General features: G+C 48.6%; 1 protein-coding gene across 1 annotated transcript in view; it reads right to left on the bottom strand.

Moving 5' to 3' along the window:
* Positions 1-2,647: 2,647 nt before the first annotated feature.
* LOC144132890 (cell adhesion molecule Dscam1-like) overlaps positions 2,648-17,232 on the bottom strand; it is a 529,721-nt gene continuing 515,136 nt past the window's right edge. Inside the window, exons 19-26 of the mRNA XM_077665608.1 lie at positions 16,055-16,336; positions 15,273-15,746; positions 12,401-12,636; positions 10,512-10,608; positions 6,145-6,187; positions 5,873-5,997; positions 5,141-5,227; positions 2,648-3,341 (exon numbers count right to left, since the gene is read on the bottom strand). Coding sequence (XP_077521734.1) covers positions 5,163-5,227; positions 5,873-5,997; positions 6,145-6,187; positions 10,512-10,608; positions 12,401-12,636; positions 15,273-15,746; positions 16,055-16,336 — 1,322 coding nt within the window. The 3' untranslated portion in view covers positions 2,648-3,341; positions 5,141-5,162. The remainder of the gene's footprint in view (positions 3,342-5,140; positions 5,228-5,872; positions 5,998-6,144; positions 6,188-10,511; positions 10,609-12,400; positions 12,637-15,272; positions 15,747-16,054; positions 16,337-17,232) is intronic.

The raw sequence follows: 17,232 nt of genomic DNA, 5'->3' as shown, positions 1-17,232 counted from the left end.
ACACTGGCACAGTCAACCACAGAACAGTTAAAAGCGATTCCATGCACGTTTCATTCCGAGCTAGGCATTGCCTATGAAACAGTGTACTGGACTTGACTGCAGAGCTCACTAAGTCTTGGTGGGGGTTCTGTATTGGCGTCATAGGTTTAACGGTCTCGCATCTTGAGGGGAGAAAGTACACCAGGTGTCCACTGCGACGCGCTTCTTCTCATAGCAGGGGGGGGGGGGGGGGAGCCTCCTGCTTGACCACTTGTCCTTCGCTTTCTTTCTATAGCAGCCAACGCGCGCGTTTTATGATATTGCTCAACATTTCCGTGCCGACTTGTGCTCGGAGAGTTTCACGTGATAGAAGGTCGAGAATTACGTCACGGCAAGTTTGTCAGAACGTGCCTGGCTGCCACGTTTTCTGGCCAAGCTGAGGGCGCAGTGCCTACCGCTGGCAGCGTGGTGCATCAACAAGAACCAACAGAAGCGCTCACGTGCGAGTGCGCGTGCTTTAATGCGCCCTACATAAGTATAGACGAACTTGGATATATGTTGTCTTATGTGTACATATGTATACAAGACCAGCTTTCCTGCCGCGGCTGGGAGGACACACAAGAGGCGAAATATATGTACATCAGACAAGTTTCGCAAGGAAATAAGGCACTTTCAGAAATCAATAAAGATAGCGCGTTCGTCACGCACTCATGACAATCTCGCAGAAAGCGCATTGCACGCCAAACAGACCATGAAACACAACACTCGAAACACTGTTGGTTCGCATCACTGCCAGCAAAGCCCGCTGGGAGATGCTCCCCAGTTCCTCCTGCCGAGGATGGGGCGGGCATTCGCCGTATCGAACTTCACTGACGGCGGTGAAGATCTGGTCCAAGTCTGAACGAGGGACATACTGCACGGGCTTGCGGCCTCGGCTGCCTAGCCTCAGGATCCTGTCAGTCGATCCAGCGCTGCACAAGGGTTCGCGGGTACTATGCCTATGCCTGCGCCGGGGCTACCGCTCGACGTCTCTCGCACGTTGCTGCTTGTTTCGCCGCAAAAAGATTTCAGATCAGCACAGTTTCGCGGAGGCCACTCAGACGCCCTTCGTGCTTGCGCTTGCCAAGACGTGACGAGCGCCGGGACGCCAGCAGGACCCGTGCAGTTCATGAACCATGTGGGCTCATACTGCGAGAGAGACCATTCGCGGAAGGTACACGCACTGCCCGCAAGAGGTGAGCGTCGCCAGGAACTATGTTTGACCCTTTATGAGGACGAGTTAAGTTTACAAAAATAACTCCTCTCGGGCGGGAAAAACGAACACAAAACCACCCGCAGATGCTTCGGCGCGGACGCCCAGCCGGGAGCGACACTCCACCATCGGTGTGCTGTACAGCGCAAGTGGGCGCCGACAAAAGCGCCAGGTCTGACGTATCACGACTCTGCTAGGAGAGGAAGCGCTGTTGGCACCGGCTGTTCTAAGCGTACACGAAAAAGAAAGTAAGTAAACAAAGTGCGCACAAGAGAATGCGGTAATGTGTGCCGAAAAGGGTCGTAAACCATGCACATATGAAAGGAACACCAATACATTCACAAGCTAGTATTTCTGCACAGCACGCTGTCGCCCTGTATGACTCGGGGACACTTGTAGCTCGCCAAGAAGGGCTGGTAAAAAAAAAGAGGGAAGAAAAGCATAGTTTATTGGTCGAGCTCCGACGCTTGAAGCTAATATTATTACTACCAATTATTATTAATGTTATTATTATTATTATTATTAGAACCTATTCAATGAGCACAGGCTGCTGGCGCCATTTGGAGCAATGACAGGAGCCATTTTAATACTATTAGGAGCGGATCATACTGCTTAAGTATTTCTCTTTTCCGAGAGTTGCCGACGTGTGTTCGCCAGGATTTTTTTCAGTTCAAAATTTCGAGTCGCGACGTCGGCTTAGCACTGAACCCGGACTGGCCAGGGACAACAGCGCTCCCGGTGCGTATGCGCTGTCCGTTGAAAGGCAGGATGAAGAGGGCGGGAGTTCAGTCAGCAGCAGACCAAATTTATGCGCAGCCATCGAAAAGAAGACCAACTGAAACCATTTGGGCAGTCTCTTGATTAATGGAAGACATCCCTTACGCCGAGCTGCTCAGGTTGCACGGCGCGTGTTTGTGTAAGTGCATTATGCGTGTGTGTGTATGTACTATCGCGCTCAATATGAGTTGCAACGCGCCTTCATCGACCGGAGCTGGCTCCCTCGTCTACATCCCCCAACAATCGCTCGGAATTCTGGGAAGAACTGCCATTCCAGGAAACGACCACACTCCCTATCAGGAAACAGCTTAATATAGTTATATATAACTGAAATGCATTCTATTTGACTGCGGTATTCTACTGCATCCCAACTACCATCGATAAGTTCGTTATATATTTCCTGTTATTGTCCCAATTAAGAATTCAAGATGAAATATTTGAAACTGAATTCAATTTCATGCAAGCAAATTCCGTGAACACGATTTCACTGGGCCAATAACAGGAAATATATAACGAACTTATCGATGGTAGTTGGGATGCAGTAGAAAACCGCAGTCAAAAAGAGTGCATTTCAGTTATACTAAGCTGTTTCCTGAGAGGGAGTGTGGCCGTTTCCTGGAATGGCAGTTCTTCCCAGAATTCCGAGCGATTGTTGGAGGATGCAGACGAGGGAGCCAGCTCCGGTCGATGACGGCGCGTTACAACTCATATTGAGCGCGATATTACCGATGTGTATACATGAGTGTATATGCGCACGTATGCGTGCATTTACTGAGATGGAACGAAACGCAAGACACGAACGTTCCCTCTTCTCAGTTCCGGATGCAAAGAATGGTGGTTACACGTCGAACGGTTGCACGTGCATCGTTCACCGCACACTCGCTTCACACGCAGTCGGCGAACTGTTCTGGGTTTCGTTCTACCCTGGTGTCATTTCTGTTCGTGCGCCCATACACGTAAAAGTGTGAATGTGCACAGGTGTCATCCGTCACCTGCAATATTCAGCGTCAAAGCATGCGCTTTGCGTCGGGTGTCGGGTGATGTGGTCGATGCAGACAGCACTATGCGACAGTGCTGGCGGTACGTCCGACAGCTTTCTTGCGAACCGGCGTGTTACCATTCGTCATTTTTTTTCCCTTTCTAGCGCCAGAATCTCCAATTCTTGTCCGAGATACTTCCGAAGTCACGCCAGCTCGCCGCACAAACCGCGTATGAACGACTGATAGTGACGCTGGTTGCTGGGATGCTGTCGGAGTGCGATTAGCAGGCGTTGGATCTCAGTAGGACATTCGCCGCCGACGATGCATCAGCCGCCAGGTTCAGAGTCAGCTGTCTGCAAGGATAGATTCAAAGCAGAGGTTTTGCGAAAAGCAAAGAAAAAAAAACGACTTCTGTTCTCGACACCGCGCAGGATCGCTCAATTTGCGTTTATATGTCCCTGTAGAAATCCTGAGCAGTTAATAAAAGTTCCTGCGCCGGGTAGTGGATTTAAATAAACGAGAAATGCACCGAGAGTGAAAAGAATTGTACCGGGAAGTCGGCGAAAACTCAGTTTCGAAAGCAGAGCACCAATGTACGTGACATAACGAGACACGCTTATTCGGTATCTCAGTACTCCTTTCTCGCCGCTTGGTCGCCAACTGCGTTGAGCTTGTGGTCAGACGCTAATGTGAACGCAGTTAACGTCAAACGGGCACGGCTGTGTATATGTTAACATACTAAAAAAAACGCAAGAATGTGTCGGGCGTGGTGTCGAACTCACAGCTACGCTTTTCACCTCGGAGGAGCAGCGCAGGGCTCCAATTGTCTTCACTTTGTAAACAATGCGTTACCCGTGTGTGCTTTCAAGGTTGCCAAGGAACTGCGTGGCGAACGGTAATAACGCGACAGCGTTAAGGCTCCTGTTCAGCGGAAAACCCGGCGTCCCCCCGGCGGCGTTATGTCCAAAAACCCACGTCACGGGTGGCGTCATGTGTGTGTCTCGAATAAAAATATAAACAGGACTTGTAATGTGAACCAAAGGGTCACGCATGTCTCAAACGGCTCAGCTTTATGTAGAAGTTGATTTTACGCAAAGGAAAATTTCAGTAAATTATAATTGGGATTCGAGCCCAGGACCCTCAATTCATCAGCCAGGCACGTTACCAAGTGGGGACGTTAACTTGGCTCAGAAACAAGTCGGGTGATATGTGTGTGATGTTGGCTTAATTTGAAGTTTAGTAATCTGTTAATCAGTGGAGTGAACTAGAGACGTGCTAATTAGTGAGATACTAACTAGAGTGGCATTGAATGCGTAAACTACGGCGTAGAAGAGTTCAAAAACAAGAATTTAGAAACTGTGTTGTGATAACTGCGATGAATGTGTGAATATGAACAAAGAACCGTGACTGTGCGTGAAGAGAAGCCGCTGAAGGGAGCCATTAACGCTGCCGCGCCATACTCTTAAAGGCCGAGCCTGAGTGTCCCCCTAATTTTTTCACCAGCGCTAAAGTTGTCAGGTCGTTGTGACAGCGCGAAGGCAGGGGTTTTAACTAAACCGGCTTCCTTGGCAAACAGGGCAGACATTTCCGAGACAGTGATACGCCTGTGGCTTACTTCCGACAAGGTTTCTCTGGAGTTCCCATCTCATATTGAAGTGAAGGGACGTGAGCCGCGTCGGAGCGTTATTTCAAATGAGATGACGTGAAATGGCGCAAAAATGCACAAAACTCGAACTGAATATTGACGCCGTCTTAAAAAACCTCAAACATAAGAATACCGCCTATGACCATGCCTATGACAGTGAAACGTTACAAATGGAGTGGCTGTAATTCCGAGTTAGAAAACGCGAGATTAACTACAAAAAATTAATGCCATTCAAAGACACATTTTTGTGACCTTTACAGGCTTATTGGTAAAAGTATTAATTTTTTGCTGACCTACCTCAACCATATGCTGGAACCTGAACGTTCAGATTCTAAGCACATGACACCTTTGGCGGCGCTGCAATGTTTGCCCTGCGCGCCGCTTTTCCGAACACAGTGAAACATGCGGCAAACAGCTAGCTCTGGTCAGCCCTCAGCTAGGGCTCTGCGACGTCATGAACACTTTTTCTAGCAACAACGAAGGAGCAACCTGTGCGGTTGACCTTACCAAATGCAGGCTCTTCCGTAAATTACCCTTGTAGGGGCCACTGATACGCTCCGTCGATATTCGAGCTCTGGCGTGCAAAATTTTTCACTGGAAGACAAAAGGAAAGGAAAGAGCATGTGATGAGGTTAACCTCTGCGGCTAAATCAGAGGCGGCCTTGACGCTAAGCATCTCATAGGAGGCATCACACCGCGTGTGTGGGGTCATGTTTTACAAGTACGATACGGGCTCGGCTGCACATGTGCATTAAGTCTGCAGAGATTAACGAGCCAGTAAAAAGGTCTCCTTGACAGCCAAGCGTTGAAAGGTATAGCTTTTTCAGTGAGCTGAAGTTGAACAGCGCAAAGACCAGAATTTTTTGCACTCAGTGGCAGCTACAGATTTTCTAAACCGGTGAGGCTCGTAATACAACCGCATCTTGCGTGCAGGGATGTCGTCAATTTGCCGGGCGTACGTTCTAGCCGAAGTTTTTATTTATTTCTTTACTGTAATTACGTGCAGTGATCCTCAGGGTCAAGAAGTGCCTTGTTAAGAAAGACCAAATAAAATTCACTAAAATTTCTTGCACGTCAGTGAGCGTTTGTAATGAATTTTCTGTCGGCAACAAGCTTTCTGAGAAGTAGGCTTCTAAAAACTTCTCCCGAGGTTTCAGTAACTCCTGGTCTAAGGTGGCGCTGGCGCATGCATTATGAATAAGATGACAAAAAGGCTATTCAAACGTAAGGGCAGCATACCATTATACTGGTACAGATTGTGGTCTCTGTCACACTCAGTCTCAGACAACTCCTCTGGTTCGCCTAAGTCATCGTAAGGGACTTTTCGGCAAGCGCCGTCTTTAAACCGCGAGGAGAGCTTGCCACTGGAAGAGAAGAAGTGACAGAGGGAAACCGGGGCTTCACTAGCAGCCTCTGGTGTCATCCATCCATACTGCATGGACGGCTCTGCACACACACGAATCAAGCCCGCGCGACAGTGCCAGCATGGAGGATGGCCATGCGGGGCTTACCTCGAGTACGTCTCCTCTCTGTACTGGACCGGAGACGTGGCATCTGCGTGAAAGATACGTCATACACCCAATCAGAATTGTGCTTTGAGAAGTGTTGATCGGTTGTAGTTTTGGTCGCTTAAAGAGTTGTTTCAACCATTCTACCCTTTATGCAAAGGGTCACAACACACCTTAGTAGAAAGCAGAAGTGTGCTTCGTTCTACCCATTTCTAACCTTATGGCAGTCGGTCGGCAGGCGCTTACTGCGAGTCCGATGCACGCGCGCAAGCCATGCATGGCCTTTACATTCTCTCTTTTCCCGCCGCGCCTCTCTTCGTCTTCCTGCGCCCCAACGAAGAGTCTCGCGAGAAGCCTCTTGTTTCGTAGTGGCACCTATAGGCTGCGTGCGCAAGCGACATCTGCCTAATGAGATTCGTACCATCTCATTGCTCCTGAGTGCATTAGGAGCGCGGCTCACAAAACTGCGACAAAAAAAAAATTAGCTACTTTCATTTGACTCTGGAAGTTGCCACACTCGGGCGTACAGCTCACAATTTCAGTTTGAACGCGACAGCGTTGACTCCCTTGCAGCGGAAAACGCGGCGTCGTACCGGCGCCGTTATGTCCAAAAACGCATGTTACGTGTGCATGTCTCGAAGGAACATAATTAGAACAAGGACTTGTAATGTGAATTAAAGGACAGAGCATGTCTCAAACTACTTAATTTTACAAAGTGATTGATTTTATGTAAACAATCATTTAATAAATATCACCATCCATGCAGGCGACGGACTAAGGCTACGGAGGCACATTGACTTGGCCGATGTACAAGTGGAAGGGGAGGGGGGTGCATAAGCGACGAACCCTATCATACGCCAACCGCAGGGCAGGATTTTTTGGCTCTGTGAGACACCTATAAAATATATTTAGTTTGTCACAGTCTGTTAAGAAGCTTAGCTTCATTTAAAAATGTAAAAACGCAAGGCATGTCCACAAGTGCATCTTCTGCTATGCGTAAACAAGGGCGAAAAAGTACACATTCAGAATGAAACACTGACAAATGTTGTTTCCTAAGTTTGCCCAGCTTGCGCACATAGAATGTGATATATAGTGATCACTACTCCGCTCAGCTTACATGTTGGCATCTCTTATTTTGCAAGAATAAAACTGTGTGTATGGTGTAGGTGTCCAATGCGAAGGCGGCTTATGACTTCAATGAATCGTTCTTGGTGAGACCATGACTTCCATTCTGCTATGATAGGTTTTAGCTCATTAATTACTTCAGTATTCCATTTAGACTGGCATTTATCTCTCAGCTTAAATTGCACTAAAGTGGCTGCATCTTAGTAGGGAATGTTAACGTTTTTTATCTCTGCGTGCGAAGATTGTGCAGCACACATGTATCAGCTTTTTCACTACCACTGATTCCGACGTAGCTTGGAACCTCCAAAAATCTTAGCGTGCCCCTGTGTTGTGGCTCTTGTTATGCTGTGTCCGCTGTCACCACTTAGCGGTGTAACTACATTTTTATGGTGAAGTGAGGCGAGTATGCTCAGAGAATCAGTGTAAGTGACACTGTTCTCAATGTTCTCATTTATTTTTTTTTTTTCTACAGCCACAGAGAATGCGTAATACTCAGCGGTGAAAATGGATGCACACAGAGGTAGCCGTACTATTCTTTAAAACTTATTTCGTATCGTAATACTTCCAACGTAACTTGCTGATTTTGAACCATCAGTATAAAATGCAGTGTATTCCCCGTATTTTTATTTGAGTGTTAAATATTCTTGTACTGTATTCTTGTACCAACGCGGGAGAGGATCAGGTTTTCAGGGTAATATTAGACAATGTGTTCATTACGTCAAATTCGCTATTTCTCTTCAAATCTGAGAGGGAGTGGTCTGATTGCTTGTTGTTTGTTGCTAAACAGCGTTCGAGATGGCCACTTTGTAACTATTAGGTAACAGTTCTGTTTCGGCAGTGAACGGATTTTTAGAATGTATAAGCATGTCAGCATAGGTCTTCTGCCTGCGAGTGGTGGTTCATTGGCTTACGGGAGGCGTCCTGTACTCACCAGTTGAAAGACGTAAACCTAAATTGTGCACTGGGTCCAGTCTTTTTAAGTATGACGGGTTTGCTGAACCATAGACTATGCAACCATGGTCTAAGCAGGAGTGTACAAGATATCGATAAATTTGTAGAACGCATGGTCGATCAGAACCTCCGTATTTGCATGAAATGACTTTGAGTAGGTTCAGGGTTCGGGACGCTTTCTTTTTCAGCGCGTTTACATGAGGAAGGAATGTAAGTTTTTTGTTAAAAGTTACGCCTAGAATTCTGCGTTCATTTTTTAGAGGTAATTCGGTTTCGTTCAGGTGTAGAATGGGATCTATCTGTATGCCTCTTTGAGTGAGAGAATAATGACGCCTGTCTTCTGTGGCGAAAACCTGAAACCATTTTTGTCTGCCCAATTTGCCACTTTATTTATTCTTAACTGTACTTGTCTCGTATGCTGATATGTTGGTGGAGTTGCAAGCTCCTCCGTTCTCTTTAATGAAATTATTCGAAAGGGTTGGGCCTAGGCGTATATAGAATGAACGGTAAGACAAAAAGTCTTTTAGGCAATTCAACATCCTGCCGCGGATGCCAAGATCGGCCAGGTCCTGAAGAATCTCCAACCTCCAGGTTATGTCATATGCCTTCTATAAATCTATTCGCCTGCTCTAAGCTGTAATTTATGTCATTTAAGCTATTTAATAGTGTCCTCTACAATTACAATAGATTACGAAGGCCATCTTATGCTGTGTGAAGTGGAAAAAAAAACTAGGAGGTTGTTTCCGGTCCCGTGATTCGGGGCTTGTATTTTTTGTGCCGTTCTGAGGAGCCCCGCCGTCACTGCGACGTCAACGGCGGCACAGCACTACCTTGGCTTGTTGTGCCCATTGCCTCCTTAGAGGCGTGGAAGATCGTCCAGAACGCACAGGTGCAGCCGGCTAAATCTTTAGCTAGCGTGAGCGTCACGCACGCCAGCTGAAGATTTGGCCGGCTTTACATGCGAGTTATGCTTCGCCGTGTGAGGCGGGGCCTTGAGGCCTGCTGACGTCACTGGGGGTCCGCACAGGTTGCTTTGCGGGTGGTGGAGCAGCGCGAGCTGCTTCCACCAGGGGCGCGGATGACCCTGTCCCAGGTTCACTGCGCATGGCCTGGGCAGGCGCCGAGAGCCACAACGATTTTGAAGCAACGACGGTCGCTACCGCGCTTCCCTGAAAGTTATGTGGTAATCTCTTTTTCCGCCTTATGGGCATACGTAGGAGTGTTTTTCTGGTAAATCACGTGAAAGAGAGGGAGAAGCGCGCTTTGATCGCCACCTGCACCACTTCAAGCCCGAAGGTTCGAGCGACAGTTTCGCTGCGCTAACCACCTGCCCGCGTCGCAGCAGCTGCTCCCCCTTTCAGAGCTGCACCTACCTCCGGTTCTTCTAGCAGAATGCGATAGATGACGCGATGGAAAGCTACTGCGAGCACATCTTATGCCATTCAAAGCGTGAGGGAAACCAGGCTGCCGCGCAGGCGGCGTCGCGAAGGGCTACAGCAAAGATGGAGGCTTGGTCGCTTCCGGTAAACGCGCGCATGCGCAGTGCGCTTTCTGAAATCGGTCTATTCAATAAACATACAAAGCATGCTTCTGACGACGGTTTTTGTCGACGTCGGTTGAATCTACTCGTTGCTCAATTTAATAATAATAATAATAATTGTTCTTTTGGGCGGAAAGGAAATAGCGCAGTATCTGTCTCATATATCGTTGGACACCTGAACCGCGCCGTAAGGGAAGGGATGAAGGAGGGAGTGAAAGAAGAAAGAGAAATAGGTGCCGTAGTGGAGGGCTCAGGCATAATTTCGACCACCTGGGGATCTTTCACGTGCACTGACATCGCACAGCACACGGGCGCCTTAGCGCACCCCGGAACCCAGGAACCCAGGGAACTCCGGGTTCGAACCCGACCGCGGCGGCTGTGTTTTTATGGAGGCAAAACGCTAAGGCGCCCGTGTGCTGTGCGATGTCAGTGCACGTTAAAGATCCGCAGGTGGTCGAAATTATGCCGGAATTTGGTGTTATTAAAATTGAGGGTCGGGAAAAGACGCGCTACGTGAAAATAAAATACACTGATAGGGGCTTTCTAAACTGGAGATAGACCCCAAAATCGTTCTGTTTGTGCTATTCGATATAGCAACCCATTTAATCAGCTGTCAGAGCATCTGCCACACGCAATCCCTTGCACGCACAGGCTACTTTTCGATTCCTCTCACATTAAGAGGCGCTTTCTAAAGCGAGATTGAGAGAGCATAAGGACGGCTTCCACGAGTTGCAGCTGCGACCAAGTTCCTTACCTTCAAAGTCTTCTTCTGTGCCTCCAGTAAGAGAGGGATGTCTTGAACTGGTCCACAGCTGAGCATATTGCTCATTTGAGGCATCCGTGCCATTTTGCTGTAAAAAACAAGACGGAGCAAATGATGAAGCGCATTTCTAAACAACACTTCGGAAGAGATGCAGATTTAGCGTAGCGGTACCGTGTATCGCTTTCACCAGACGCTAACTGCGCCCGTGCAGCACGTACATAAGCAGCACGTTCGGTATAGGAAGTGGTAGTGAGCTAGCTGCAAGTTAAAACTGTATAGTATCTACGCATGCACACAGTAGCCCTGCGTAGCGGTAGCGCCAACGGTACAGCAGTCGAGACTTGATACTTATACCATAGCGCCATCCGCGATCAGCTACTGTGATCCGCTTCTGTGCGCCACAAGTGCGCACACGCTGATTTGTATACTGACGCGCCAGGTGTGCCCACATGATGATGATTATTATTGTGATGGCTTCTGGCTGTTCCCTTTGCAGCGGGCGTGCATGGCATACGTGGCGGACCTACTACCAGTCCCTTCTCTAGAGCGGTGGGAGGCTATGCTGGCCAGCTCAGACCTGTTGACACAAGTCCGGACCACTGAGTGGGCTCATCTAGTATAGCGCCCACATAGGGCTCAAAGCTGACAATAAATGTTTTCCAATCCAATACAATGGCATACGTATCCTACCGGTTGACGGAAAAAAAGAAAAAGGAGAAAAACGCTAGAAAAAAATGAAAAGCAACAGAAGGGGCGGGGAAGGGTGGCAGCTGGTCGGCACCCGGCGCCCTCAAGGGACATGTCCGCTTGCGCGCTGACGGCGCGCTTTAAGCGGTAGATGTGATGGTACGCGCGTTGCTAGGTGTCTCTAACTGTATACAGAAACGCTATGCTCAGTCTCTGTAATACAACTAAGGATCGCTAAACTTTGCAAGGTTTAAGAGGCGTATACAGTATAGAATGATCGCATGTGGTGTTTTATGCAATCAATCAATCAATCAATCAATCAATCAATCAATCAATCAATCAATCAATCAATCAATCAATCAATCAATCAATCAATCAATCAATCAATCAATCAATCAATCAATCAATCAGTCTTATTGACCAAGAGCTATTCTAGCGCTGCACTGTTAGCACTGCTCGCCAAGATATCAGTTACCACCGAATGAATCGTGGGCCTCACGTGAGCGGCTGTTCTGCGAGACCTGGCGACGAGCAAAAGACGGACGGAAATGGCGCAGCACGAAACGTGGGACTGCTGCTGTCTCTTTTTCTCCGTGTGTCCCGTCCGTATTTTTTGCTCGGCGAAGGCTCTCGCATGATGAACTAACTGGTCCAAATGAAAATTTCATCGGCTATCCCTCTTTCTTTCACGTTTTTTTTTCGAGAAGTGCATTGCTGAGTTCCATCATTCTTTTTTGACAGAACAGCACTAGAGAAGGAGAACAAGGACAAACATATTTATTCCAGTGATTCGCAGCATAGGCGCCTTTGCGGGCACTGTGCTGTGCGTTGTTGTCATTACCTTGTTATCCTGTCAGGGAGATTTTTTTTCTGCAAGAAAAAATTAACCATCGAGCTTATCTTGCAACACGAGAATAAGCTCGCTGGAAACGCTGGCCCTCCTGCATGCGTTGCTATTGCAGACATCTTACAAGATCTTTTAAGTTAGTATGCGTTTAACTTTAACGAATGAGGCCGTTGTTGTCCGTGATAAGAACTCCAAAGCCTGGCGACACTTGTTTTGTCAAGTGAAAAGTTGGCTTCGCCGCGTCATCTTGGAGTCGCTTGTGAAGAAATCATGACAGTCACATTGCATTATGCGTGTGCTCAGTTAGTAACACCCGACTTCGAAGTCCGCCCGTGGGCGCCCTTACCTTGAGGCGGTGCGGCACGTCGTAGGTGTGCTCCTTGGCACCGCGGGAGGCCCGACGCAGCGTGCCTTCGTCCTGGGCCGAGCGGCTGCCCGCGTAGTACGCCATGTGGCTCGTGGCGTAGGGCGACGGGTAGTAGAGCGATTCGCGCTGCGACTCGTACATGGCGTCGCCCTTGGTCGTCTTGCCGTACGTGCTCAGGCACATGTCGTCCGGCCGGCCAGGAGAGCCACGCGCGTCTGCAAACCACGCACCACTTGGTTACAGCCGCTTTCGCACTCTTGAATAACTATCAGCAAGGAGGAGCGTTGGTGCCGATAGATTACACTTTTCGGCTGATGCGTTCCAGTAATCTACCGTTAGACGCAAGGCTAAGATGGTACTGACGCGTTCATTTCCTGTGCATTAGTTAAAAAATTCAGAGCAAGCTAATGAATAAGATTTCGTACAAACTGCATTTCATTCCGGATTATAATGCCATTGCCAAATGACGAGTTTAGGGAAGTGCGTGCTTTCAGTTGAATGCTTGAATGAAGCTTGTACGGTGGTTTGCAGCGTTTTCATGATGTGTGAGCACCATGTTGACCGTAGTCACGATGGCCGTGGTGGTGGTGTTTGCAGGCTGCGGGACTACAGTAGTCTGTCGGCGAGCGCTCCACCGGTTTCTCTGCCACTGTCCCTACATGGCCAGTATCCTCTGAAAACTTCAAGTATTTTTGCCACTGCTCGCCGCTAATTTCGTGAACTGGGGTTAGACACTGCGAGGGGCTTCGTCCAGTGGAATCTTTCATCTTTTCTGGTTGCTCAAGGTTTTACAATATGGTGTTTAGAACTACCCGCATATTATGAGGTGCAGAGAGCTGATATCTTTCGTTATGAATTCAGGGTTTTCTATGTAACATGAACATTGGGTTGAAATAAATAAAAACAGAGTGGACGCTTAAACCGCTATAAATAAGCACAGGTGGTGTAAGCGTCCTTGGAAATACTGGCCTCAAGGCCTCGGTTATGAGTGTAGACATATTGCAAACTCTTTTTGAATACTGTGAAGGAAGTGCACGAAACCATAGAAGCGCAAGGCTGCTATCGCTTGCGAGGTCTGCTGGTGCATTGTGGCAGCCCAGAATCTAGTTCGCCGTGTCAGCAGCCAGCCGTGGAGCGCTGCTAGGCGCGAGGGCTTCATAAATGTGCTCCTGCTGCGGAAATTTCGGATTTCGCGCCATTCTGAGGTTTCTCTCGAAACCCTACAGATTTTTAATTGAAACTTCTCTCGTAGTATTCATCCCGGTACTGAGCTCATTATTCACTTTTGACGAACAATTAAAGCAAAAAAAGGACCCCTGTTTGCTCTGCGCGACAGCGAGCAATATGCTACGTCAGATCCCATTCCCGCGACATGCTCTAGTTTTTCATCCTTTAACCGTTGACTCACGTTAGGTATAGGAGACCATGTGGGATGTACACATAAAGTGCTCTAGTGTAAGGCATGTGCATTGATACGTCATTCGTAAAGGACAATATCTTAAGAAAGATGTCTAAGCGACGAGTATTTAATCTCTCAGAGCCTAAAATTTTGGAGTTGCCGACAAGTAAACTGAAGGTTGAATCAATTGGTGCATTTTCATTTTTTGAAGATTCCCCGCAAGTCCCTGTGGCGAATTTAAGCTCGCTGTCTTAAAATATTCATTTTTTCATCTTCACCACCTTTCACAGTGAGAATACAAAGCAGACACGACTTTAAGAAAATATATTACATTGTCGGCATTACAAGCACTACAATGGGCTGTGGGCATTGGGGTCGTTATCTTGTCACATATTTACCTGACCTGATTTCAAATCTTTATCCATCATGCCCAGGACCGTTTCGAGGGCCATTCAAGGACTCTAATCGAGTATGATGTGTATTCTGCTGAAGGTATCCCCTGTATTGCATATCATCAGTTTCGCCCTAAAGTACTCATTTGGAGAGCCTCGGTAAGGTTTTTGGTGTGAAAGCACTCATACGCTCACCAACACCGACCAAGAACCTTGTAATCTTTGGATCTTGAGTCGTTGCCTAGCAACAGCGACGCCAATTTAGTTTATAAAAGAAATCACATCGACATTCACGACTGGGAGATCAGCTTCAAAGGCCGCTGCGCGACAGCACTAAGCTATCGCCGCAGCCTATCATGGCTCCTGTTAAACTGCAACATACTCTCCTGCTGTGCATTGCACATCGTCATCTTCATCAACTTTCATCTGCGACGCGAACAGATAAGATCAGCTTAACCTGGATCAGCGCTTAACCTGAGTCAAATATCGCTGCCAGACGTGCCGAAGACCGAGCAAAGCAAAACCATGAGGCAACCAGGCTAAACACACGCTTTCGCAAGTCTACTCTGTTTACCAGCGTTAAAACCCTACCAATTTTTTGCTCGCCGTAATGATATCCGATGCTCGGCAGTAAAATTGGCTCCCAAAGAACTCTCTATGTCCGAGCGCAGCAAACTGAGAACCGCAGCTTTAGAGATGTGCTTTTTGGACTGCTGTAGAGGGTTTTCTGCAAGGTCTTAGCCACACGTTCCTTCCTCAGCTCAGTACTGTACGAGTTCCTTAACAGGCACTGACAAACAAATCCGGAAGTAGCTGCTGTAGAACGTGCACGATCATCATTTACATCTGAATGCCGCCAAAGCCAGCTGTGCGTGAAGTCGGAAGAAGAGGATACTTCAAAACTGAAAAAAAAGTTGTCACGCCATTCTTCCATCGTAAGGTCATTTGGCGCTTTTGCGCCTCAGCGTGCGGCCCAGAACGTTTCATTTATCTACAGGAGTGCAACTGCGCCATCCTCTTCGTGCGCGAAATTGCGCGGGGGAGCGAAGAGGGCGCTTACAGTTGTCGGAGGCGGCGTCAGGCAGGGAGTCCCCGCGCCGCTTCCAGACAACGACGAAGGAGGCGACGGCCGCGATGACGACCAGCACGACGGCGGCGCAGAGCACGGGCACGAGCAGAGCTGCGTCGTCCAGCCGGTTCCCGGACGAAGAGCCCCCGGCGGACGGAGGTGGCACCGTGGCGCCCTGTAGCGTTAGCGTGGCGAACTGGTAGTCGGCCTCGGTCCTGCCGGCGTCGTTGAGCGCCACGGCAAGCAGGTCGTGCCACGTGCCCGGGCTCAGGTCGCTCAGCTGCAGCGTCTGCTGCTCGGGCACGATGTGGTTCGAGACGACGATCCAGTCGCGCGTGCTTTGCGGCTTGTACTGCACCACGAAGTGGCGGATCGGGCAGCCGCCGTCGGCCCACGCCTTGAGCTTTACGCTCGCCGATGACATGTTGGCCGACACGAACGAGTCGCTGGGTGGAGCCACGGGCGCTGCGTAGCGATGGACTCGTTAGCACTGCAGGCGCAAGCAGACTACGCAGCAACGCAAACAGCGCGCACTGTCGTTAGAATAAGCTACACAGGAACGTTCCTTCGAAAGTCATACTGCAAACTTGAACATGCATGCATGCGCTCTCTCCATCTACTTTTTGCTGCTCGTTTTCCACACTGAAACCTGCGAAATCTTGAGCTCGACCAATCGCGATGGTCTAGGAGGGCAGTTACGTTCTTTGCAGGTCAATACACCATGTGTGGCCATCGAAACACTCTGATGGGAGACACTAAGGAAGTACGCGTACCTTTGCCCTCTGTTGTGACCTCCACAACAGGACTGGGCTCTCCACGGCCGATGTCGTTGAAAGCGGTGAGGAAGAGTTGGTAGGTGGTGCCGCACAGCAGGCCGTCGAGAATTTTGTTAGTCTGGTAGCTGTGCAGCTGCTCCTCCTTCCATTCGGACGCTGCGTGCTTGTAATGAAGTATGTAGCCAGTCACTACGCTGTCTTTTCCCGCTGGCTCCCAGCGCACGTGCACTGACGTGGACGTGGTCGCGATCACCCGCAGCGGCGGAGAGCGTGGCGGATCTGCAAAGGTACAGTAAGCGATCGCACCCTCATTTCATACATTTCCTACATGGTTTGCACTAACGAAAAAAAAGGGGGGGGGGGTGGAGATGTCTCACAGTATGCAACAGGATTCCTGCTGGTTGGATTCACCGTAGCCATAGATGTCTACCGTGCGCAACCAGACAAAACTGGTCACTGCCCAATGCTTTCTGCATCGGAGCTCAGGCAGGACCCATGAATGAGCTAAAAGAGGCTTGGTTTCAGGTAGGCGAGGTTATCATCGCTAGCCACTGCCTCTTGCTCCCATCTGCCCAGCTGTCTCTCTGCCCTCCCCTTCTCACGTGATCCACTGCGTTACCCGTCTATTTGTTCTCCCGTGGAAGACTGTTGAAGACTGCTGAAGAATACTTCAGTTTTTTTTTTCAAACCCATAATTCTACTTTCACCGTTAGGTCCTCAATCATACGCTGAAATTCCACCCCCGAGTTATTTAGCAACGAAACATTACAAGAAAATCGGAGGTTAATAAGGTGTTCTTCCTTAACTTTTATCCCTGGCATTTCCCGATCTAACTCTCTGAATACCTTTTGTAGACAGTCAGTGAACAGCAGTGGAAAGACTGCGGCACCTTGGCAGGCACTGTTGTTGAATGGTAGTTAATTGCTTTTCCTGCGGTGGACGATGGTCACGGTGCAGTTCCTACAGATAATTTTTAGGAGCTCTAGGTATTACTACGAAGCGGTTTGTTTTCTTCTTGTTTTCTTTTCAGAAACGATAAAACGAAAAAGGCTTCGCGGCAGTGTGACTCTTCCACGCCCTGCTTACGCAATGCCTGTATGATTCCTAAGGCTTTGACCGAACCAAATCCCTTTTCTTAGCTGTTGAATGCTATATACCGGTTGTTTCACACAAGA

This window comes from Amblyomma americanum, chromosome 1 (genome assembly GCF_052857255.1).
Source record: "Amblyomma americanum isolate KBUSLIRL-KWMA chromosome 1, ASM5285725v1, whole genome shotgun sequence".
Taxonomy (NCBI): Eukaryota; Metazoa; Arthropoda; class Arachnida; order Ixodida; family Ixodidae; genus Amblyomma; species Amblyomma americanum.
This window is presented reverse-complemented; position numbering and strand designations above follow the sequence as displayed.